The sequence below is a fragment of the Bos indicus x Bos taurus genome, chromosome 25 (genome assembly GCF_003369695.1).
Source record: "Bos indicus x Bos taurus breed Angus x Brahman F1 hybrid chromosome 25, Bos_hybrid_MaternalHap_v2.0, whole genome shotgun sequence".
NCBI lineage: Eukaryota > Metazoa > Chordata > Mammalia > Artiodactyla > Bovidae > Bos > Bos indicus x Bos taurus.
In genome coordinates this window covers 29,637,190-29,661,998 of record NC_040100.1, presented here as the reverse complement: position 1 = coordinate 29,661,998, position 24,809 = coordinate 29,637,190, and the positions used below count along the sequence as shown (strand labels likewise).

The 24,809-nt window shown below is 42.2% G+C and overlaps 1 protein-coding gene across 1 annotated transcript in view; it reads left to right on the top strand.

Moving 5' to 3' along the window:
* Nucleotides 1-22,054, top strand: part of ERCC4 (ERCC excision repair 4, endonuclease catalytic subunit) — a 41,310-nt gene extending 19,256 nt beyond the window's left edge. The window contains exons 7-11 of the mRNA XM_027526764.1: nt 2,222-2,332; nt 4,358-4,955; nt 6,724-6,816; nt 15,394-15,506; nt 17,539-22,054. Coding sequence (XP_027382565.1) covers nt 2,222-2,332; nt 4,358-4,955; nt 6,724-6,816; nt 15,394-15,506; nt 17,539-18,272 — 1,649 coding nt within the window. The 3' untranslated portion in view covers nt 18,273-22,054. The remainder of the gene's footprint in view (nt 1-2,221; nt 2,333-4,357; nt 4,956-6,723; nt 6,817-15,393; nt 15,507-17,538) is intronic.
* The last annotated feature ends 2,755 nt before the right edge of the window (nt 22,055-24,809 follow it).

Genomic DNA, 24,809 nt, shown 5'->3' with positions numbered 1-24,809 from the left:
CACTTAGTTGTTTCCAACTCTTTGCAACCCCATGTACTGCAGCACACCAGGCCTCCCTGTCCATCACCAACTCCCGGAGTTTACTCAGACTCACATCCATTGAGTCAGTATGCCACCTAACCATCTCATCCTCTGTCATCCCCTCCTCCCACCTTCAATCTTTCCCAGCATCAAGATCTTTTCAGATGAGTCAGTTCTTCACATCAGGTGGCCAAAGTATTGGAGCTTCAGCTTCAGCATCAGTCTTTCCAATGAATATTCAGGACTGATTTCCTTTGGGATAGATTGGTTGGATCTCCTTGCAGTCCAGATCAGATCAGATCAGATCAGTTGCTCAGTCATGTCCGACTCTTTGTGACCCCATGAATCGCAGCACGCCAGGCCTCCCTGTCCATCACCAACTCCCGGAGTTCACTGAGACTCACGTTCATCGAGTCAGTGATGCCATCCAACCATCTCATCCTCTGTCGTCCCCTTCTCTTCTTGCCCCCAATCCCTCCCAGCATCAGAGTCTTTTCCAGTGAGTCAACTCTTCACATGAGGTGGCCAAAGTACTGGAGTTTCAGCTTTAGCATCATTCCTTCCAAAGAAATCCCAGGGCTGATCTCCTTCAGAATGGACTAATTGGATCTCCTTGCAGTCCACGGGACTCTCAAGAGTCTTCTCCAACACCACAGTTCAAAAGCATCAATTCTTTGGCACTCAGCTTTCTTTATAGTCCACCTCTCACATCCATACATGACCACTGGAAAAACCATAGCTTTGACTCGACGGACCTTTGTTGGCAAAGTAATGTCTCTGCTTTTTAATATGCTGTCTAGGTTGGTCATAACTTTTCTTCCGAGGAACAAGCGTCTTTTAATTTCACGGCTGCAGTCACCATCTGCAGTGTTTTGAAGCCCAAGAAAATAAAGTCTGACACTGTTTCCAGTTTCCCCATCTATTTGCCATGAAGTGATGGGACCAGATGCCACGATCTTAGTTTTCTGAATGTTGAGCTTTAAGCCAACTTTTTCACTCTCCTCTTCACTTTCATCAAGAGGCTCTTTAGTTCTTCACTTTCTGCCATAAGGGTGGTGTCATCTGCATATCTGAGGTTATTGATATTTCTCCCGGCAATCTTGATTCCAGGTGTGCTTCATCCAGCCCAGCGTTTCTCATGATGTACTCTGCATATAAGTTAAATACACAGAGTGACAATATACAGCCTTGACATACTCCTTTCCCTGTTTGGAACCAGTCCATTGTTCCATGTCTGGTTCTAACTGTTGCTTCCTGACCTGCATACAGATTTCTCAAGAGGCGGGTCAGGTACTCTGGTATTCTCATCTCTTTAAGAATTTTCTTTTTAGTTTTTAGGAAACAGAGGTACTAGAATGAGGCAAATAATGGACTCTGTTTCACACTCATCTATAACTATTATAATATATATTGAATATTGTTGGCTTTTTAAGACATATAAGTGAAAGTGAAAGTTGCTCAGTCATGTCCAACTCTTTGCCACCCCATGGACTGTACAGTCAGTCCATGGAATTCTCCAGGCCAGAATGCTGGAGTGGCTAGCCTTTCCCTTCTCCAGGGGATCTTCTTCCCAACCCAGGAATCGAACCCAGGTCTCCCTCATTGTGGGCAGATTCTTTACCAGCTGAGCCACCAGGGAAGCGCAAGAATACTAGAGTGGGTAGCCTATCCCTTCTGCAGCAGATTTTCCCAACCCAGGAATAGAACCATTATCTCCTGCCTAGTGCAAAGATATATTTCAAAACTTAATTAAATACGTTAGTAATACATTTGAGTACTTACAGAAATAAAAGTTTTATTGTCTGCTTATATCTCATGTTCAGCATTAGGAAAAGCATGGAGATTTTAGAAATAATAAAAACTATTATTCTGTACTGATTCCTTTATTTTGTGTAGCAGTTTATATATAACATCACAGTTGACAGCTGACACGTAATCATCTCTTATTAGTGACCATGCATATGACTTTCTGTCAAGGCGTTATGGAGCCTGTGTTAATCTGGATTTGAAGTGTCTTCATTTAGACCATAAGGAGACCTTCTCAAGAATCTGGATTCTCTCTGTAGAACATTATGAAGGAAGCGCAAAGGAATAGGCTTGTAGAACAATGCCTGTGTTATTTGTTGTTTTCAAAGCCTTTGGAATACTTTATGGATAAACATTATCACATAGAATGAGATTATCATTTATTTCTATACAGAAACAAAAAAGGACCTGGTCCTAGAAAGCAACCCAAAGTGGGCAGCACTCACGGAAGTTTTGAAGGAAATTGAGGCAGAGAATAAGGAGAGTGAAGTCCTTGGTGGTCCAGGTAGGAAAAAAGGAGATGATGACATTGGCCTTCAAAATCTGGCAAATGAGTCCTTTTGATTAGCTCTTTAAAAATAACTTAACACTATTATTTTGTCTATAGAATAAGAAGAATAAGTGCCACATCACCAAAATCTTAGTGACAACTTCCTTTCTGTTTATTGGATGGTTTTTCTCCAAGTTCAGTCATTGTATATTCATGAAAGCAGGTGGTTTTACTGGTTGAGTTCTTGGGAAAACTTCTATTTAAAAATATAGCTAATCAACTATTATGTATAGAATGGATAAACAACAAGATCCTACTATATACAGGGAACTCAAATCAATATCCTGTGATAAACTGTAATGGAAAAGAATATTAAAAAGAATGTATGTATGTATATACCTGAGTCACTTTGCTGTGTAGCAGAAATTAACACAACATTATAAATCAACTAGACTTCAATTAAAAAAGATAAAAGATGCAGCTAATCTCCACATATATGTTCACCAGGCTTTAAAGCTTAGAGTCTGGAATCCCCAAGGAGAAAGCTAATGGGCTTATGTTTTAAGTTGTCAGCAAGTCTTTTCAAAGAAGCCTTAATTGGTCTATGGAGTAACATTGGCCTAGCCCTAACGAAATTCCAAGTTTTAGGGCTACTGTCTTCAAACATTTAGCACCATAGACTGAACCTGAGCTAAGTTTTTAAAATCAGACAAAAAATAAAACTAAATTTTCAAGAATATCTATTGGGACTTTGACTCCTATAAATCAATAAAGGCAAGCACAGAGTCCTTCTGTGAGTATTATTCTGTGATATTATCACAGAACATATGGTGCTGAGGTTTATGATCCTAAGTCATACATACCCACTTAGATAAAGTGAAAAGTATAAAGAAAAAGAAAAGAGGGAAAATTATGTCTTGCAGCCACTGTTAACCCTGACATATTTCCTTCCTGGTTTTCTTCTGTGTATTTTCTGTTTCACATTGTTAAAGTTATAGTATAGATACAACACTATAAAGTTATAGTGTAGATTAATTCTGGATGTAGAATTAAGGAGTCAAATGATACTGACATTTTCAGTTCTCAAAACATATTACCACATTGATATATAGAAAGTTTTTTCTTTTTTTTTAATCAATTGTCATTTCTTTTGGAAATATAAGACCTTGTCTCTATTTCACATAGCTAGCATTGACTGAAGATGCTGTATATATTTGTGTATATCTGCATGTATCACATATGTATAACAGTTTTATTCATTTGATTGGAGAAAAAAATCTATCTAGTTAGAAATTTTGATGTTTCGGGAACTCAGTGTTTTCTCAGATGCATTTCTTCCTTTGTGAATTGTGTTAGTTTCCTTTGCTGGTTTAAAGTGTGTCCTTAGTTTGTATCAGCTTTTTATACATTGAAGATAATAAAGTTGTATTTTGTCTTTAGCTCTTTTTTTAAGATTAGAAATGGATTTATTTAGAGAGAGAACATTGTGTAGACAAAACGCGGTCCATCTCAAAAGGCTTGAGAGCAGCCTGTCTTTAACTTTATAATGCACAGTTAATTCTCCAATGTATTGAGTCAGTCTTAGTTTACAGATATCAGTATTCTCTGAGATTTCTTCCATTGCTTTTAAGCCTGGAAAATCATCCTCATATGGAGAGATGGAGAAGAGTCATCTTTTTTTTTATGATTTATTATTTAACATTTGACTTTGTAGTCCATTTGGAATTTATTTTAGTATTTCCAGATCCTCTGGAAAATTGTTAATTAAAAAGAGCTCCTTTAAACCTTCCATTATACCACAGCTATATTTTCATAAGTCTCTAAATATTTCTGGCTTCAACTTTACCCAAAAGATTTAAGTGATCCTGGCAGAGAGGTGAAAGTCTTTGATGAGCATCTGAGATCCTTGTTAAGTTGTAAAGTATCTTTAGCACCAAGGAGGTGAGATGGGTCTTCTTTGTGGGGGACAGGAAGAGGGGGCACAGAGGGAGGAGGGCAGCAAGTGAGCTAATAGCTCCATAACACTGTTTTTAATTTTAGGACAAGTTCTCATTTGCGCAAGTGATGACAGGACCTGTTCCCAGCTGCGAGAGTACCTCACTGTCGGAGCAGAGGTCTTCTTGTTGAGACTCTACAGAAAAACCTTTGAGAAGGACAGCAAAGCCGAAGATGTATGGATGAGGTTAAGGAAGGAAGATGACTCAAAGAGAATCATGAAATCCAGCAAGAGGCCCAAAGACCTCCGAGACAAAGACAGGCCCCCTGCCAAAGAGAAGGCCCTCAGAAAGAAGAAACCAAGGTTGACTTTAACTCAGATGATGGGAAGAACTGAAGAACTAGAGGGGGAGGCGGGTGTTGAGGAGGGCAGCCCAAGAGAGCTGACCAGTAGCCCGGAGAGCTGCACAGAAGACATTAAGCACGAGGAGTTTGATATGAATGTGTCCTCCGATGCCGCCTACGGAATCCTGAAAGACCCCCTCACCATCATCCACCCGCTCCTGGGCTGCAGTGATCCCTACGCTCTGACACGCGTGCTCCATGAGGTGGAGCCGAGATACGTGGTCTTGTATGATGCAGAGCTGACCTTCGTGCGTCAGCTTGAAATTTACAGGGCGTCTCGGCCCGGGAAGCCTCTCAGGCAAGTTGTAGGGAAGGTGAACTCTCACCTTACAGGCTTCAGCTTCACAGTTCTGTAGGATTTAGCACAGACAGACCAGCTGCACACGGGCTTTCTGATCTTTAATGCTGCCTTGTTGGGATGTTGGCTGAGTTTATGAAACGTTTGACGGTTCAGATCAGTCTGGGAAGTACACCTGAGAAGGAGATCCAGTGTTGCAGTGAAACCGGGAATCTGGGGGAATGCCTCCCTTCTTGTTAACCTTCTCTTCTGCTGTTCAGTGCCATATTCTTAATGCATCGGTTGTAGCCTATAGGGTGCCGTCTCTGACTAAGCCTAAGAAATTTACAATATCCTAACTTCTCCCACATGTTAATGTAATTATGACTCAGAAATCATTTCATAATTCGAAAGTGTCTTTCATTTAAATCTGAAGAAGTGACTCTTAAGTTAAAGCCACATAAAACTGGAGTATTTGAGGAATTATTGTACCAAGTTTTCTTGAGTTTCAAGAGCTATCAGATGAGAAATCTACAGAAATATCAGATGAGAAAATGCTGCCTCCCCAAGAATATAGTGTTCTGGCTCTCCAATTATCCGAGGGAAATAAACAGCAAAATTAATATCCTAAACTCAGCCTGAACCAAAAACAGAGCCAAAAGAAACCTTTCTAGCCAGTTTAACGAAGGCAGCCCTTCCAAGTAAAGATGAATGGAGGAGGTGGGTCAGAAATAACACAGGATGAAGAGATTAGACGAAGCTGGTAAAATAATTACAGGCTGATAAATTTTTTATACTTTACCATTGATCAATACTGTAAATAGCTTGCGTGCACCCAAGTTCTCTGTTGCCTGATAATACTGTGTGATGCTTAGAAACAAAGTGTCAGAAATGGAAGGAGCTTTGGAGTTCAACCACTCAGTTCAGCAGGGAGAAACTGAGGCTCAGAGGCGGTGAATGACTTGCCCGCAGCCACTTGGTAGATTCGTGGCAGAGCTGGGGGTCTCTGGACTCATTGGCCAGTGGCCTTTTCCATGTTCACCCTTTAAAAAAATGCAATCTAGGAAGATGAAGGTCGAAAGAAAAATGGAGGGTTAAAAAGGAAAAATATCTCTGATAGAAGGTGAAGAAAAGGTGCTTCATTCAGCTTCTTAGCAACAAACAAGATAGAAAGCTGGCCTTTTATAAGAGAAAAGAGTATGTCAAATTATTTCTTGAGGCACTTGATATAATCCATATGTCCTCTGTGTCCTGGTGTTTATATAAAATGTGTGATGGCTTGGTTCTGTTAAGACATGAATAAAAAGGATCTGAGAAATTACTTGTGAAGATAAAGGTCATATAGATTTCATTTGTTTACTTTTCACTAACATGAACTTTCCTAAGCTGGCTTTTACAACTGCTCTCCAACTTTTTAAACGATTGTTTGGCAGGGGTGCAAAGAAAAAATTGAAAAAAGAGAAGCCGCTAAGATTGTGTTTTCTGATTTGTTTATAGTTATGAGGAAAGAATTATTCTATCCCTCTTTGTTATATTTCAGTGTTTACCTAAACTCCATTCCTCTTGGTGAAAGAAGAAAGGAAAAAAAAAAAAGCCCATGTGGTAATGAGACCTTTAACAGGTGGGGTTTAGGCTGCTTAATTTTAGCAAGTATGTGATTAATGGAACCTTTTCTTCTCCATCAAATATTTATTATTTGAACACTCTGATTTGCTGATTTCACGCTTTTCCTTCCAGGGATTAAAAATTATGTGTTTGCAGCCTAAAAGAGATCTGTCTTAACTTGCAGGGTTTACTTTCTTATATACGGAGGTTCAACGGAGGAACAGCGCTATCTCACGGCTTTGCGGAAAGAAAAGGAAGCTTTTGAAAAGCTCATAAGGTAAATACACAGGAGATCAGTATGAAGGAATCAAAGGCCTTTGAGATCCAGAGACTCCTCTGGATCTAGGTGAGGGAATATCTACTAGCCCTTAGGTGCTAGGGAGAGTCACGTCAAGATACACCTGTGTTCTGATAACCCCCCAGGGTTTACATGGTTCAGCACCCATTTCGTTTTTCCCTGCCTCTCCACCATCCCCATTTGCTTTTCAGGGGTTTGATAGACTATTAGAAACGTGAAGAAAACTGCTTTTTTGTTTGTAAAGAAATAAAACCTAAAGCACCAGCATGTGCTCTCCCCCTCCCCCATGTCCAAGATTTCTCCCTTACCTTGGAATCATGATTTTTTTCCCCCTTGTGAAATCTCCATTGTCTTGGGTGAGTGACTGCTTTACTCTTTACCCGAAAATACTTTTATGACCTGGTCAGTTCATATCAATAGAATCACTCTGAGAAAACATTTTTATAAAAGTGTGACATTTGTCTGAACAGATGTGTGTTTTTTGAGAATGAGTATCCTTTAATGTTCCAGATCCAGATAGAAAAAACTTTTGGTTTAATAGAAGGAAAATGTTCCTAAGTGAGATATTAGCAAACTGCATGGCTGCCTCTTACCTGTAGGTATCTGAGAAAGCTGATAACATCCCCCAAGGAATGTTGTCAAGGAGATGGCAGCTTGGTGAGAGAAGATGGATCAGGTGGTCTCTCAGGGGCCCCAAGAGCCAGGGTAGGGGCTGGACAGGGAATCCTTGAGCTGAGATAGAGAAGAGGCTAGATGAGAGGAGACCGTGGCCTAGCCTGGCTGGGACCGAGCCAAACCAGTCTTAAAAGCCTCGGACGCTGGCAACACAGCAGTGACAATGAGAGGGCAGAAGTCACTTTTAGTGGTAGTTACCCAGCCAGGACCTCGACAGAGTTTCAAAATGGACAGCCATTCTTCAGCACTGGCTATGAGCTTTCAGTAGATGCCTAAAATATGCAGATACCCCAGTGCATCCAGGAATGGTTTCCAGACACAGGAGCACCTCCTGAATCAGTGCCAGTGAGTCCCTGTAAAGACACTCAGCACAGTATGGGGGCAGCACCCTGTGCTGTCCTTCCCTCCCCTTCCTCTCCTCTGTGATTGTGGCATGCCTTAGGCAAGGATTCTTACAGCTATCGATCCACAGTTATGGGGCAGTCCTTTCAGCCTGTGAAAATGTAGTTTCTTTTTATTTTTTTATTGAAGTATGGTTGATTTGTAATTTGTGTTAATTTCCACTGTATACCAAAGTGATTCAGTTACACACATATAACTCCCATTCCTTCCCTCTCCCAGCCCCTCTCCACCTTGTGAAGTCTTTTCTCTATGTCTGTGAATCTGTTTCATTGTTGTTCAGTTGTTAAGTAGTGTCTGACTGCAGCACGCCAGGCTTCCCTGTCCTTCACCATCTCCTGGAGTTTGCTCAAACTCATGTCCATCGAGTCACTGATGTCATCCAACCATCTCAAACTCTGTTTCCCCCTTCTCCTGCCCTCAATTTTTCCCAGCATCAGGATCTTTTCCAATGAGTCTGCTCTTTGCATCAGGTGGCCAGAGTATTGGAGCTTCAGCATCGGTCCTTCCAGTGAATATGCAGGGTTGATTTCCTTTTGGATTGACTGGTTGGATCTCCTTGTGGTCCAGAGGACTCAAGAGTCTTCTCTAGCATCACAGTTGAAAAGCATCAATTCTTTGGTGCTTAACTTGTTTTATGGTCCCTTCTCAGCGTCTGTACATGCCTACTGTTCCCCTTCTGTTTGCCATGAAGTGATGGCACTGGATGCCTAGATCTTCTTTTTTTGAATATTGAGTCTTAAGCAAACTTTTTTCCTCTTCTCTTTCACCTTCATCAAGAGGCTCTTTAGTTCCTCTTTACTGTCTGCCATTAGGGTGGTATCTTCTGCATATCTGAGGTGGTTCATATTTCTCCCAGCAGTCTTGATTCCAGCTTGTGATTCATCCAACCTAGCATTTCGCATGATGTACTCTGCATAGAAGTTAAATAAGCATTTAAGTTGAATAAACAACTCCTTTCCCAATTTTGAACCTCTCCATTGTTCCATGTCCAGTTCTAACTCTTGCTTCTTGACCTGCATACAGGTTTCTCAAGAGGCAGGTCAGGTGGTCTTGTATTCCCATCTCTTGAAGAATTTTCCACAGTTTGTTATGATCCACACAGTCAAAGGCTTTAACATAGTGAAGCAGATGTTTTTCTAGAATTCTCTTGCTTTTTCTGTGATCCAATCATTGTTGGCAATTTGATCTCTGGTTCCTCTGCCTTTTCTAAATCCAGCTTGTACATCTAGAATTTCTCGGTTCACATACTGTTGAAGCCTAGCTTGAAGGATTTTGAACATTACCTTGCTAGCGTGTGAAATGAGCACAATTGTATGGTAGTTTGAACATTCTTTGGCATTGCCCTTCTTTGCAATTGAAATGAAAACTGACTTTTTCCTGTCTGGTGTTTTGTGGATAAGTATTTTCTATTAATGTGTTCTGGAGGATAGTTTGTGGGCTTCCCTGGTGGCTCAGATGGTAAAGAATCTGCCTGTAGTGAGGGAGACTGGATTTGATCTCTGTGTTTGAAAGATTCCCTGGTGAAGGGAATGGCTACCCACTCCAGGATTCTTGCCTGGAGAATTCCATGGACAGAAAAGCCTGGTGAGCTATAATCCATGGAGGATATTTATATGTGTGTATATATGCTTTTTGAAAAAAATATTCCAAAAAGTGTAATAACCATGTCTGTTATACAGACTTCCTCTTCCTGTTCAGAACTTTTAGCTTCTCTCTCTGTGTCTCCTAGACCTTCATCTCCCAAGACTCAGTCAACAGATATTTCTTGAGCATCTATTATGAGCCAATTCCTATGCTCACATTAAAGTGCTAGACTTACAGTGGTGCAGAAAAAAAGCTCAGTTCTGTCTTCTAGAGCTTATCCGCTAGTGTAAAAGACAAACATTGAATGGTTATGCACAGTCTAATAAACACTTGCAGGCTGTAGCCTGCAAAGGTGAAAGAAAATGGTATCGAATGAGAGTGTGTCAGAGGGTCAGGGGCAGGGGCTGCGTCAGGGGCAGCATCTCTGAAGGGGTGACCTTTCAGCTGACCTAGGGAGCATGTGTGGTGGTTGCTAAGTAGATAGAAGTGGGCCTAGGGTTGTGTTGTTCAAGAGTGTGTGTGAAAGCTCAGAGGTGCAGGAGGCCGGTTAAGGATTCAGAACTTGACTCTGAAGGCCGTAAGACAGCACTGCAGAGTTCTAAGTAGGAGAATGCCGTAGTGTGTTTTCAGAACACCTGGCACCAAACTCGGAATGGATGGAGTAGGGAAGTAGTCAGGAAGCTATTGCAGTTGTCCGATAAGAACCAGTGGCAGCTAAGATTAGGTTGATGGATAGAAGGGGAGAGATTTAAGCGATATTGAGGAAATGGAGTCAAAGAATTGGTGCCCCTGGATGTGGGCCAGTAACCTCCTAATTGGCTCCTTCACTCTTTTTAAAATATCCTTTGCCTCAGGCTTCTCTGATTACAAGTGACTGTCTCTAGATTACAGTGAGCACATGGAACTAAGATATTCAGATGAGGTTGTTGGTGTTTACGTTGAGGGTCCCTAAAGACCACCCTCAGGCTCAGTGAGTCACCAGAAAGACCCACAGGAGTCAGATAAACTGGGGTCCTCACCATTGTGGCTAATTACAGAGAAAGGACACAGAGTAAAATCAGCAGAGAGAAAGAAAGCACAGAGCCAAGTCCAGGAGAAAGCCAGCGTGAGCTTCCGAGTGTCCTCTTCCAGTGAGTTCCCAGGGAAGTGCTTAATTCTGGCATCCGTGTGTGACACCACACACTCAGCATTATCCTCAGGGAAGCTAACCCAAGACTTGGGGTCCAGCGTTTTTACTGGGAGTTAGTCATGCAGATGCAGTACTCAAGGGACAGACTCCGGCTCCCTGGAGATGAAACGTATTCACCATAAATCACACTGGGGCCTGCTGTGTGATCCTCTTATCAGGCGGAGTAGTCCAAGAACTCAGAGCTCAGCTCCCAGAAGCTGGCCAGGGGTTTCCAGGAAGACAAGCTGAGGAGACAGGCCTTTCTTGGGAATGTGCAAGGTTTGAGCATCCCAGGCCTGCTCTCTGAACCCTTTCCTGCCCAGAGCTGTAGCCCAGGGTGCCTGTAGCATCCGAGTAGGTGAGTTGTGTGCGCCAGGCCTCCTCCCCACAGCTGCGTCTTCTCCAGTTCATCAGCACGTAGCCTGGAAACGAGTGCCATCAGTGGACTGTAGCCAGGCCTTGGGGACCCGCATGCATTTCCCAGCTTATACGAGGGACTCTAAACTCAAAGGGCTCAGTGACAAGGCTCAGATCAGCCTGGCCTTGACTGGAAACGTCCCTCAGCAGAACCCAGGATGTAGGCTTTGTCCTACATTGCAATTTCTACAGCAATTTCCATACGAGATTTTGGTGTAATTTTATCTACATGGCCTGGCCTAGTTTCTAACTCTCTCACCGGTGACTGTCTGGGTATTATGTTAGGTCTTTCCATATCACACAGATAGTAACACTCTTTAGAACCTTAAGATATTTACTTTCCCAGAAAACTTGGGGAATTTGAGAAGTGTTTGTTTTGAAAAGCAAAATATATGTGAGGTGCGTGGCTGAAAGAGCATTTGCACTGAGCCTGGACTTAGAGAAAAATGTAATGGGAGACTGAGGAAATGCGCTGTTGCCAGGACCTCCACAAGTGATTTTGTAAGAACAAAAGCAACGCTGCTATTTAAAATAACCAGACAGGAATGAATCAGGCAAGCTGGCAGTGAAAGGACTGTTTGGCTGGACTAGAGATCAGTAGGTTACAGATGACAAGTAAAGAGAAAAAAGATTACATGTCTCAGTATTGATAATAAAATGTTCCCGGGGTCAAAAAATTAGTAATAACATTATGAGTAAACATAGTTTTGGAGAGGTCACCACTTTTCAAAGGGAAGGGTTAGATTATTTGAAATTTTACAGTTAAAAAAATATCACAAAATGGGTTAGCATGAGGACTTGAATAAATGCCCATTTGAAGAGACTCCTCCAGTACCTCCTCCCTGTGTTATCACGTTGTACAAGCTATTCAAATACCACTAGAGATGTTAGAGCAATATTAAGAAACCACAGTATTTCAGGTGGATGTAGGAATCTGAATTGTTCAATTATTATTTTGTATCTGTCACATACAGTAATTTGATTATGCTAAATGTGAATAAGGGACTGAATATTTTTAAGTATGACAAATTTCTGTTCAACTAATTTGAGTTACTGGTTAGGAAGACTTAATATTTTCTTCACAACCCTGGTTTCATTTCAGGAGTATGTTTTTTTCTGAAATTTAATTTGCAGTTATAACATTTCATACTAAACTAGCTGTTTTGTTTAACAGTATTAACTGAAGCAGTTGCAGAATCATTTGAAAGAAATCTGTTTTTTAGCATGCAAGTGCGTGTTTGGTCGTGTCAGACTATTTGCGACCCTGTGGACCGTGGCCCGCCAGGCTCCTCTGTCCATGGAATTTTACAGGCAAGAATCCTGGAGTAGATTGCCATTTCCTTCACAGTTTTTTTTAGCATAGTCATGGATAATTAGGGGATGAGGTTACTACATTATAGGACTTCCCAGGTGGCTCAGTGGTGAAGAATCAACCTGCCAGTGCAGGAGACACAAGACACAGATTCAATCCCTGGGTCGGGAAGATCCCCTGGAGGAGGAAATGGCAACCCACTCCAGTATTCTTGCCTGAAAAATTGCATGGGCAGAGGAGCTTCGTGGGCTACAGTCCATGAGGGCCACAGAGTCAGACGTGACTGAGTTACTGAGCACACACACTTATAATATTAATAAAAGCTAACATATGGTGCTTGTTATGTTCCGGGTACTACTCTGAGAGCCTTACATATATTACATGATCTTTATAACAGTCTGTTGAGGTTCAGTTCAGTTCAGTCATGAATCGCCCAGTCGTGTCCAACTTTTTGCTACCCCATGAACTCCAGCACACCAGGCCTCCCTGTCCATCACCAACTCCCGGAGTCCACCCGAACCCAATGTCCACTGAGTCGATGATGCCATCCAACCATCTCATCCTCCATCGTCCCCTTCTCCTCCTGCCCTCAATCTTTCCCAGCATCAGGGTCTTTTCAAATGAGTCAGCTCTTTGCATCAGGTGGCCAAAGTATTGGAGTTTCAGCTTCAACATCAGTCCTTCCACTGAACACCCAGGACTGATCTCCTTTAGGATGGACTGGTTGGATCTCCTTGCAGTCCCAGGGACTCTCAACAGTCTTCTCCAACACCGCAGTTCAAAAGCATCAATTCTTCGGTGCTTAGCTTTCTTTATAGTCCAACTCTCACATCCATGCATGACCACTGGAAAAACCATAGCCTTGACTAGACAAGGCTTGACTTGGCTTGACGGACCTTTGTTGACAAAGTAATGTCTCTGCTTTTGAATATGCTGTCTAAGTTGGTCATAACTTTCCTTCCAAGGAGTAAGCGTCTTTTAATTTCATGGCTGCAATCACCATCTGCAGTGATTTTGGAGACCAGAAACATAAAGTCAGCCACTGTTTCCACTGTTTCCCCATCTATTTGCCACGAAGTGATGGGACTGGATGCCATGATCTTAGTTTTCTGAATGTTGAGCTTTAAGCCAACTTTTTCACTCTCCTCTTTCACTTTCATCAAGAGGCTCTCTATGTTTCTTCACTTTCTGCCATAACGGTGGTGTCATCTGCATATCTGAGGTTATTGATATTTCTCCTGGCAATCTTGATTCCAGCTTGTGCTTCCTTCTAACCTGTTGAGGTTAGGTTTTAGTATTCTTTCCATCTTACACACAGAATTGAGGGACAGAGCCTTTAAAAAACTCACCTAAAGTTAACACAGCCAGTAAGTGGTTTCAAATCCACAACATGTGGATGCAGAGTCTGAATTTTAACCCCATGTGCTCTGCAGCCATGCACAGATAACAGATTGATTAGGAAAGGAGGCTGCCCCTGCCTGTGTTGGCTTAGCCAGTAGGGTAAGTGGAGATAAAGAGGGGAAAAAATCCCCCATGTTGATCCCAAATGTAAAAGAAATTTAAGAGCATTGAGTTCTCTGGACAGTTCGCCATTTGTCCCCAGCTGGAGTCTGGTGGGTGTGACAGGGCAGTACTGAGTGACTTTGGACCTGTGATCACTGCAAAGAATTCTGCAGTAACCACCCTGACACTGGTGTTGAGAATAATGGGCAAGAACAGAACTAGAACAACAATCTGTTCATAAAGTGTTACACAAATAACAACTTTGCATTTGTATATTATTTCAAATAGTATAGAATTTATAAAGTTGAGTTTCTGTTCACCCGTGGTACCTCTTTATGGTACCGTGCCCTAAGACATTGTGTATCCAGAGTGGCTGAGGAATTGCTCCATCTGATTTTATCTTTCTTTGGAAAACCCTTGGGAATGAGCCCTTGTTGGAATGATTTCTTGTTGCTAATGATTCCCCTTGTTTCACCTTCTGCAGACTCTCTTACTGTAGGCAGTCAGTTCCACAGTTGTTTTTCATGTTGCTGTATTTCCTCAACTCGGTTGCAAGCCCAGCCAGGGCACAGACGCAATCTTACACATCTTTTCTGTTGACCTGGCACAAAAGGACACACAGAGCTCGCTGTTTCCTGAACTGATTCTAACATCCTTTTACTGGTTTTGAAAAATCAGATGATGGCAAGCCTGGCTTAGTCTTCTGTGGTTATTGAGGGTCCTGTCATGATTCTGGTTCCTGATGGCAAATCTGAGTTAGGATTCTATAGGCTTGTCAATCTACCAGCTTAAAGTGCTAAGCTTTCTTGAAGACATAAATTATTGGGTAACCATATTTGTATCCAAAATACCTCCCATAGTACGTGGGAGCCTACCCTAAATATTTTAAACGAACAGCTAAGTTAGTGAATCAATACTGCTGTACTGTGTATAACCTGAGATGTCGATTTTTTTGTTTAAATCTCTGTTGGAAATTTGCTTTCTTGTATTAATCATGATTTTCCTTTAAAACTGGAGAGTGTTTAATGGGGCCTCCAACCTAGAGTTTTTCAAATCAAAGTTAGTTTGGCCATTTCTGTTTTCATGTCTTTAATCATTGGTCTTTAATTATCTTATGATTTCTCTGAAAATATTGGAATATAAATTATTTGAAATCTTTTCAGTGCTCAGTAACACATTTAGCACATTTGTATAAAAACTCTGAGTAACCTCTTTGTGGCAATGTCCACATGCTTATTTCATGACTCAAAGTGTTTGGAGGACATACAGAATAGAAAATAAGTAAGTTTTTTTCTTTTTTAACTCCAGAAGATGAGCAGAAGTACCCAACCAAGGAACTCTTTCTGCTTCCATTCCCCATCGCTTCTCTCTGCATATTTCCTTCTGATGTTTCCTGGGTTCTCTTTTAGCACTACAGTTCTGTAGATCATTTTCTAAAATCAGGAATTTTGAAATTAATTCAGAGAGGTTGAAGATGTGTTCCTCCCACCCCCAGGGAAAAGGCTAGCATGGTCATCCCTGAAGAAAGAGAAGGCAGAGACGAAACGAACCTCGACCTTGTGAGAGGCTGCGTGTCTGCCAATGCTACCACCGACACACGCAAAGCCGGTGAGTCCCGCCCTCTGCCGAGCTCTCCTGCTGCCCGTGCCAGAGGCTCTGGGGTTCCAGAGTCTCTCTGCAGCTTGGTTTTTCTCAACAAGCTCTTCAACGGGGGTGTCTGCTCTCATATCCCGGTCTGAACTCTGCTGTTCACTAACCACATGTCTTTCCTGAATCTCGGGCTCCTCACCCATAAGATAAGAGGGGTTGTGTTCTAGGCACCAGCATCGGAAATAAGTTACGTTCCAGCATTGGTTGAGATTCAGAATGTACTTTTGCCAAGAAGCTTTTGTGAATGATGATTAGGTTCTTACGTTAACCCTAAGAGGCCAGTGTCCTCATAGATAAGAGACGGTGCTTTGTTCAGGGTGCATTCCCACCCCTTCCAGGGTTTGCTGATTGCTTCTTGGCAGTTTTCTAGACCCCGGGTGTGTGGTACTCTCACTGCCCTGCAGATCCAGGCAGTGGCCTTCCACCAAGGCATGCTGGATGCCCCTTGCACTGCAGTCCGAGGATGACCATGTCCCTCCCACTCCCCAGATCCCCATTTCAGCAGTGCCTTCAGCCAGGTGGCATGGGAAAAACAGTGTGGCTGAGTCGCTTTCTCCTTTGGTGGGGTCAACGCAGTTAAAGCATTGTATCTCAGAATTCACTGTACTTCAGAATAGCCTCTTATGCTTGTTAAAACTCTAGATTCTTGGACCCCACTCCATAGAAATTCTGATTCGATAGATCTGAAACGGGGTCAGCATCTGATGGAAGTGGTCCTTGGACCATACTTTGGGAAGCACGGCCTCAGAGCATCTGTGTCTTTTGAAGAAGATTCCTAACTCCAACAGGTTGGGGACATTTCATGCAGGACAGCAAGATACCTGGCAATATGAAGGAAGATAGAGCCTGCGGGTACCACACGGAAAGCTATTCACAGAATCTGCCCTCTGAGTCCAGTCTTCTCAGCACTCCTATTAGCTTCCCTTTTGCTGCTGTAACAAATTGCCACAAACTTTAGTGTCTTGAAAGAACATGCAGTCGTTATCTAACAGTTATTATATAATCCAAAGTCCAAATGGGTTTCACTGAGTTAAAAAGAAGGTGTCTGCAGGGCTGCACTCCCTCTGGAGGCTCTGGGGGAGAATCCCTTCCTCTTCCAGGTCATCCAGGGCTGCCTGCTCCCTCGCTCGTGGCTCCTTCCTCCACCTTCAACACCAGCAGCTCTGCCTCTGAGCTTCCTGCTTCCTTCCTTTGCTTATAAGGGCCCTTGGACCTGTCTCAATAATCCAGAAGAATCTCCCAGTCTTGAAACCCCTAATTTAATCACGTTTCCAGAGTCCCCTTTGCTGTGTAAAGTAACATATTGGCAGCTTCCAGGGGTTAGAACAGAGACATCTTCCGTAGGGGCATTATTCTACCTACAGAAGCCATTATGTAGTCCTTCAGCCAGCAGTGTTGGCGTCACCTGGGAGCTTGTTAGAAATGCAGGCTCTTGGGCCCTCTTCCGCACCTACAGAATGCAGTAGGTGTTGTCACTCCATCCCAGGCGATTCATATGCACGTTAGTGGGAGAAGCTCTGTGTTCCTGTTTCTCCCAGCTTCTTCCATGCCCGAAAAGCTTAAAAGTTTCTCACAGCAGCTCACATGGCAGTTTATCGAGAGAACATTACTAAGCATCTCCTGCGTGCGAGGCGCTGTGCTAGGAATTGGGGTGACGATCAGTAAAGAGTGGTCAATGTATCAGTGAGGGGCGAAGAGGAGCCCCAGAGGGAAGATGATGGTGAGTGCTGGTGTCTGTGAATTCTGTGTAAGGAAGTATTTACCAAGAGACCCCAATTTCCTAGCAGCTTTATTTAGTTTAAGGGAAATTGCCTTCAACCGTAAATAAACCTTTTTGAAAATACAGGAAAATGTGGAATAACGTAATATTGTGTAACCAGGCATGGGAGACTAATAGCAGAAACACAGACATCTGACTTTAATTGTGATCTTCCATCTTTGAGAGTTACTCCTCAGCAACGTTTCTTTAAGTGCTTTTTTTTCTTCTCAGGCGGCCAGGAGCAGAATGGTACCCAGCAGAGCATCGTTGTGGACATGCGGGAGTTTCGAAGTGAGCTCCCGTCTCTGATCCACCGCCGGGGCATCGACATCGAGCCAGTGACCCTGGAGGTCGGAGACTACATCCTGACTCCGGAAATGTGCGTGGAGCGCAAGAGCATCAGTGATCTGATTGGCTCTTTGAACAACGGCCGCCTCTACAGCCAGTGCATCTCCATGTCCCGCTACTACAAGCGGCCGATGCTTCTGATCGAGTTCGACCCCACTAAGCCTTTCTCTCTCATGTCTCGCGGCGCCTTCCATCAGGAGATCTCCGGCAACGATGTCAGCTCCAAGCTCACCCTCCTCACGCTGCACTTCCCCCGGCTCCGGATCCTCTGGTGCCCCTCCCCACACGCCACTGCCGAGCTGTTTGAGGAGTTGAAGCAGAACAAGCCACAGCCAGACGCCACCACCGCCATGGCTGTGTCCGCCGATTCCGAGACTCTCCCCGAGGCAGAGAAGTATAACCCCGGTCCCCAGGACTTCTTGTTAAAAATGCCAGGGATAAATGCCAAAAACTGTCGCTCCTTGATGAACCACGTCAAGAACATCGCTGAATTAGCAAGCCTGCCCTTCGACGAGCTGGCGAGCATGCTGGGGAACACGGCCAGTGCGCGGCAGCTCTATGACTTCATTCACACCTCCTATGCAGAGGTCCTGTCCAGAGGGAAAATGAAAAAATGAGCAGTGCTGCCTATTTTCTTATCCCCTGACTGTGCTTCTGAACTGCTCTTTGCCTGCCCTCACAGATCTTTATTATTAGCCCAGTAGCTCTTTCCCGTGGGATTCCCAGGGAGCTCAGTGGTAAAGAACCTGCCTGTCAGTGCAAGAGACGCAGGTTCTATCCCCAGGTTGGGAAGACCCCTTGGAGGAGGAAATGGCAACCCACTCCAGTATTCTTGCCCGGGAAATCCCATGGAATCCCATGTAGCCTGGTGAGCTACAGTCCATGGAGTCACAAAAGAGTCAGTTTGGCGACCAAACAACAAAGCTCATTCTCTTCCAATCTGTGAGCAGTTGTGCTGTTTCCTGGGTCAGGGGACCGGAGGCCAAGGCTGGGCTCTGAGCTTTGTGTTTAGGCATCATTTTCACTGCACCATCCACGCCAGGTCTAGTACTTTCCATCTTTACCTGAGGTGTTGTCAGGATCAGGGACGGTGTCTGCAGGCATTTATAGAAGGCTGTTTATGAAACAAGCAGAGACTTCAGTTTCCTTCGGAGACTAATAAAATGCACAGTTGCGTTCTTACCCTCTGTCTGAGAGGGACCTCTGGGGCTCTGAGAAGGGAGCATCTCTGCCCCTCCTCACCAGCGCTCTCCACGCTCTCCTCAGCTGCGTGCTTCTCCTAACTGCCTGGCTCCAGGATAAGCTCATGGGACTTGCTACTGCTAATCAAAGAAAGACCACCACCTCTAGAACAGGCCAGTTGGTCTTCTGACCACCTGAAGATACACAGCATGTACCATAACCATACCTGGTTTGTTCAAAACCAGTATTTTTAAAACATAAAATGAATTACCTATTTACAGAACTGGATTGTCTAGAAGGAGCCCTAAAAATTCTGTTTCTGCATATATTTAACCTCCTGAGTCCAGTGATCTCTGACCAAATGGCTACTCCGGGAGTCTGTTAGATGCCCTCCTTCCCAGTGTCTCCTCACCTGCCCTGGGACGCCCCCAGCACAGGTCCTCGCCCAGGCCCCTGCCCCCCACTCTCCTGAGCCGGACTGGCCTCCTGCGTGTCTCTGTGAGGACTGGATGCAAGCAAAGGAGGGACCCACAGTTTTTAAGGTTCAATTTTCCTTCCTTGATTTGAACTACAAGTGTTGCGAGGAAATGGAAGATCAATGCATAGAATATATAAAAATCTTAAATATATATATATATTTTAAAACTCCATAAGGAAAACAGTCTCATTGGAAACCTTCCTGTGATTGACTTGACTTAGCTTCTTACAGAAGTATACATACAGGACTTTCACAGCGTCTTTGTGCAGCTTTTAAACTTTGATATTGAACCATTATTAACTTAGATATTATTCACATATTTAGTGGTGAGTCGATCTTCTACCTCAAGAGCTGCTGTTGAAGAGCATAAGTTCCACTGGCCACATCACATAGGGTCATGTTTCGTCAGCATCAGCTGTGTTTTTATTTGTCACAGTGTCTGAACTCAGAGTAGACGGGACTGTGTGACATGAAATGGTCTTCATCTTTAATAGTCTTTCAAGTGTCATCACTAAACCACATCTGTTGTCTTGACATCTTGGTTTCTTGGTATGTTGACATAAGTTAAAGTGTGTGGATTTTGAACTCTCTGCAAGGGTACCATAAGAATGAATTAAGGGGTACCAAATTGTTATCATCAGACTCTGTAGAGTGACTTGGAAAAGAGAGAAGAGGACAAGAAACAGATTAGTTTATGGTAGAATAAAGATTTGGGATACTAACTCTGTCCCAGGGTTAAAAATACACCCTTGAGAATAGAAAATAAAATGTCAGGCACATATGTTAACTTTCACTTTCCTCTGCATTTCTTTAAGCACTCAGTCATAGTCATGTATTTTAAGTACATTAAAATAGATACCACCTCAGATAGAGATGGTTGGTATCATTTTTCTTCACTCCATCCTAGCACTTGTGCTTGAGAAATGTAATTTCTATTTTTTCCCCTAGTATAATTCCACCTGCCTTTTATTGTTCTTTCATTACATAAAAGGAAAACCCTAACAGCACATTTTTTGAGAACGGTTTCACTCCAAGTTTTCAAAAATAAGCTCTCTTAAAGCTACTGTTTTAAAATAGTCCTCGTTACCTGCTACAACATAGAAGATGGTTGTATTTAGTTAGATGTGTTTAGAGAGCCGACGTCCTCTGGCTCCCAAAGACTTACTTGCTGTTGTACCTACTAGGAGGAGGACATGGCATCCCACTCCAGTACTCTTGACTGGAGAATCCCGTGGACAGAGGAGCCTGGTGAGCTACAATCCATAGGGTTGCACAGAGTTGGATGTGACTGAAGCGACTTAGCATGCACAACGCACATACCTACAGGACATCTTAAGAGGGGGCACAGGCTCAGATGTGTTTAAATTATGGATGGTAGTTTCTAATGAACTCTAAAATGGTCATTATAATTGAAAGGCTCTTATTGCCACTTCCTCTTCCAACTAAATAGACATATCTTAGTGTCTCCAGTTCTGAAAACCCTTCAACATAACCGTCACGTATTTACTTTACATCAACTTCTTTTACGAATTTTTATAGCCTAAGAATCTGGCAAAGAACTAGAAATGCATGCAGTTGAAAAATCTTTATCACTTTGTTTTCTAGCAGCATTTTATTAGCTTTGCCCTTCTTTTTTTTTCCAAAATCACAAATATCCAATTAAGAACTTATGCTTAGCTTTTTTAAAACCTTTTTTTAAGAACTCAAGACCAGCATTATTTTAGTTTATAAGTTTTTTGCACAAAACTTTCAGTACATGAAATATTGTGAGAAATGGTTTTCAGTTTTGTTTAAATCACAGTGCCTCTCTTGATACTTTCTCAAATTATATATAAGAAATCATTTTTAATAGTGGCTATAAATAATATCCTTTTGGCAATCAGTTACTGTTTCTTTAATCTGAGGCTTAGTATATCTATGTCTGCATATGTTTGGGTACATCCAGATTGTAGTTTCCCAGCTCATGAGAGGACTGAAAACAATTATCTCATTTATCAACCCTCTGAGACGCAGAAGGTTAAGACTAGATTTGGTCGTGTTGAGAAAACAGAGTATGGAGTTAATAGATGGCCTCCAGCAGGAAAACCTACACTGAAGTGAATCCAGAGAGGTGGGTGGGGGAGAAAGACAGGCATTATTAGTCTTTGCTTTTGTTTTTCAAGCATAATTTGATTTTCTTCTGGCTCAGAAAACTTCTTTAGGGAAATTCCCTTCTCTTTTGTGTTCAGTTGAACCTAGAAATGTCCCCTTAAGAACCAACATTTTAGGAAAATTCTTTTCTCAGGCTTGAGCCTATTAAAACTTACCCAGACTTCAACATGAGTTGTCACTTCTCTTCATTATTTTGCTTTCTATTTTGGTTTATAGCTATTTCCTGTCTGATTCTGAGCCTCAGTCCTTAGTCTACCATCTTTACCCATAGTTTTTTGGTGGCCTACACCACTGTTGTGTTTTTGATTCAAGGTTATATAAGCCAAAATTGGGATGGGAGGGATACCTAACCATTTATATCAATTTGTGACAGAGTTGTTTGTGTATGTTTTAATAAAATGTGTATTTATTCAGTATTTCCCTCAACATTCTGTGGGCAAAATAAAAACAACCAAGTGGAGTGGGAAGGAGTACATTCCCAGTACATGATAGTTACCAATGTGTTGGTACATTTAATTTAAAACTGGAGAGAATATTTAATTAGTTTTTCATACAGAATAAGTGATTAAAGCTGAAATGTGCTTTGAACCACTGCTTTGGCATTTGACTTGCTTGGGAAGCCCACTTTCTAAGGCTCCAGTGTATTTTTCTTCTGGTTATTTTCCTTTGCTGCTTTTCATTTTGTAGCATGTGTCCTTAAGGAGGGAGAAAAAATGATTCTTCTGAAAATACTCGTGTGTTGACAATGTAATGAATGTGTCATAAGCACAGTGCCTGGGACACCAACTCAACAAAGGTTAATTCTTGCCACCCATGACTCAGACATTTTTGTCCCTTTAACATCAAAGTTGAAAGAAGTAAATTATTCTTTTGAAACAAGAATTTAAGTTATTAGTTTACTAATTTGCTCATTTGGATGATTTCATTATTTTGAGCTTCCATGGGGGCTCAGATGGTAAATAATCCACCTGCCAATGCAGGAGACCCAGGTTTGATCCCTGGGTGGAAAAGATCCCCTAGAGAAGGGAATGGCCACCCAAAATTCCATGGACAGAGGAGCCTGGCGGGCTTCAGTCCATAGAGTTGCAAAGAGTTGGACACGACTGAAAGACTAACAGTTATTTTGCTTCTGCTTTAAAATGTAGAACCTAAACCCTCTTTAATGTATAGTGTCAGTTTATTTCTCAAAATGTTTATGTCCCAATCAACACTTTGGTAGAATAATGAGCCCTGGTAAAGTGAAGGTGTTAAGTTGCTCAGTCACGTCCAACTCTCCGCTGCCCCATGCACTGTAACCCAACCCAGGCATCAAACCCTTAGTAGGAATATAACTCAAATTTATTAGCAGTTGCGCTTTATCTCTTTTAAGTCATGGCAAAGCCATAAAGTTACAGATACTTAAAATTTTCTTTTACAGTGACGAAACTGAGGCATAGAGGTAATTTTTCCCAAAGTCATCACATAAATAGTGGAACCGTGATTTCAACTCAAGCTCTTGGATTCCAGAGCTCATAATGAAAAACTTGAGGGCAAAGGAGGGCCCAGTGGAGAGTGGGGAACTATGTTTTGTGTCTCCTTTCCTGAATCTAATAACAAATATAGAGAAAGCAGATTGGTTTGTTTCCATGCCTCTCAGAGAAGAGTGTGCAGAGCAAATACGCGAGACGTGGAAACAGGTCAACGAGATACTGAGCACCTCTTCTCTGCAGACCTGGGTATTGTCTAGTGACCTCTGCTGCCCAGGGATTATCTGATTTTCTAGAGTTGTGAACCTTTTGCTGACTGCTTAGGAACACTATTTTGCGTGCTTATAGAGAATAGAGATTAACTTGCAGAAAGCTGATAGCTCTACAGATGAGTCTTGTCCAGTAACATCACAAAGGTTATTGTCTGGTGGGACATTAGCCAATTTTGCATTTGTTAGTAAATTTATTTCTACGTTCCTTTGACCAGCTACAAATCTCCAGGTCCTTCAATTTTCTCTTAACTCAGTCAGTATCTAACTGGTTTCCTCATTAATGGGATTGAATTAAAAAAAAAAAAAAACTTTGACTTCTGTTATTTTTCTGTTTGTATGAGAGCCCATATATTTAACCTTTTGAAAATTGTACTTGGCAAATGATATTGCCAACAGGAGCGCCCATATAATGATGAAACCATATTTCCAGCCTCATTCATCCTAAAATGAAACTTTGTAAACTAGAAAGTATAAGTTAAACCTTCCAGTGGACCTCTGTTTCTCATTTTATGAAAGCTCAACTGAATATTTAATCTGAGTTCCTTTTCTATGTTGTATTATCAGTGTTAAAGAGACTGATTAATGAATGAGGGAAAAAAAAAATATATATATATATATATATATATATATTCACACACAATATGGCTTCCCTGGTGGCTCAGTAGTAAAGAATCCATGTTCAATGCAGGAGATGCAGGTTCTATCTCTGGGTGGGGAAGATACCCTGGAGGAGGAAATGGCAACCCACTCTAGTATTCTTGCCTGAGAAATCCCATGGACAGGGGAGCCTGGCGGCCTAAGGTCTATGGGATTGCAAAGAGAGACAGCTGAATCGACAGCACGAACACGTGCACACACATAATATATGTACACATATTTAAGAACTGTACTTTAGAACTAGGACACTAATATTAAAAACTATAAATCGATTAAATATTTAAGAACCATAGATACATTTTAAGATGCTGGCTCAGTAGACCTATGTTTTTCATTGTTTACAAACACTCAACTGAATCTTTAATCTGAATTCCTTTTCTGTGTTATATTATCAGTGTTAAAAAGGCTGATTAATGAATGAGGAAAAAAATTTTAGACATTCCCAAGGATCCATTTGCCTGAAGTTTTTTCTACATCGAAAGAACAGTGCTCCCTGAGGGCCTGAGAGACAAGTAAACAAAACCAAGCTGTGATTTCAAACAAGGGAATTCCCTGGGATTTATGAAAACAGTAAATAAACTGGGTCTGATGCAATGGTGACGTGGATTATTTGAGAGGATATTCAGGGACACTTTTCCCGTAACGATGAGCTCCAGAACTTTGGTGTCCAAGAGGACGCCTTTCACTGAGTGAGCGATTTGCTTCCCTGTGCAACTTTGTTTCTGGGAAGGGTGACACCCAACAGAAACTTCAGGAAGAAGAAAGCTCAGTAGACAAAGGGAAGCGTGACCAGGCAGGTTTGTTTTTGGCATAAGGCGTTTATTGCATAAGGCGGAGGACTCTCGGCTCGGTGCAGTAACAGTCTGTGCCATCAAGGACATTCAGTCGTGCAGTAAAGAGAATTCAAAGAACATGAGCCAAGCAGAATAATAAAAATGCCACCAGAGA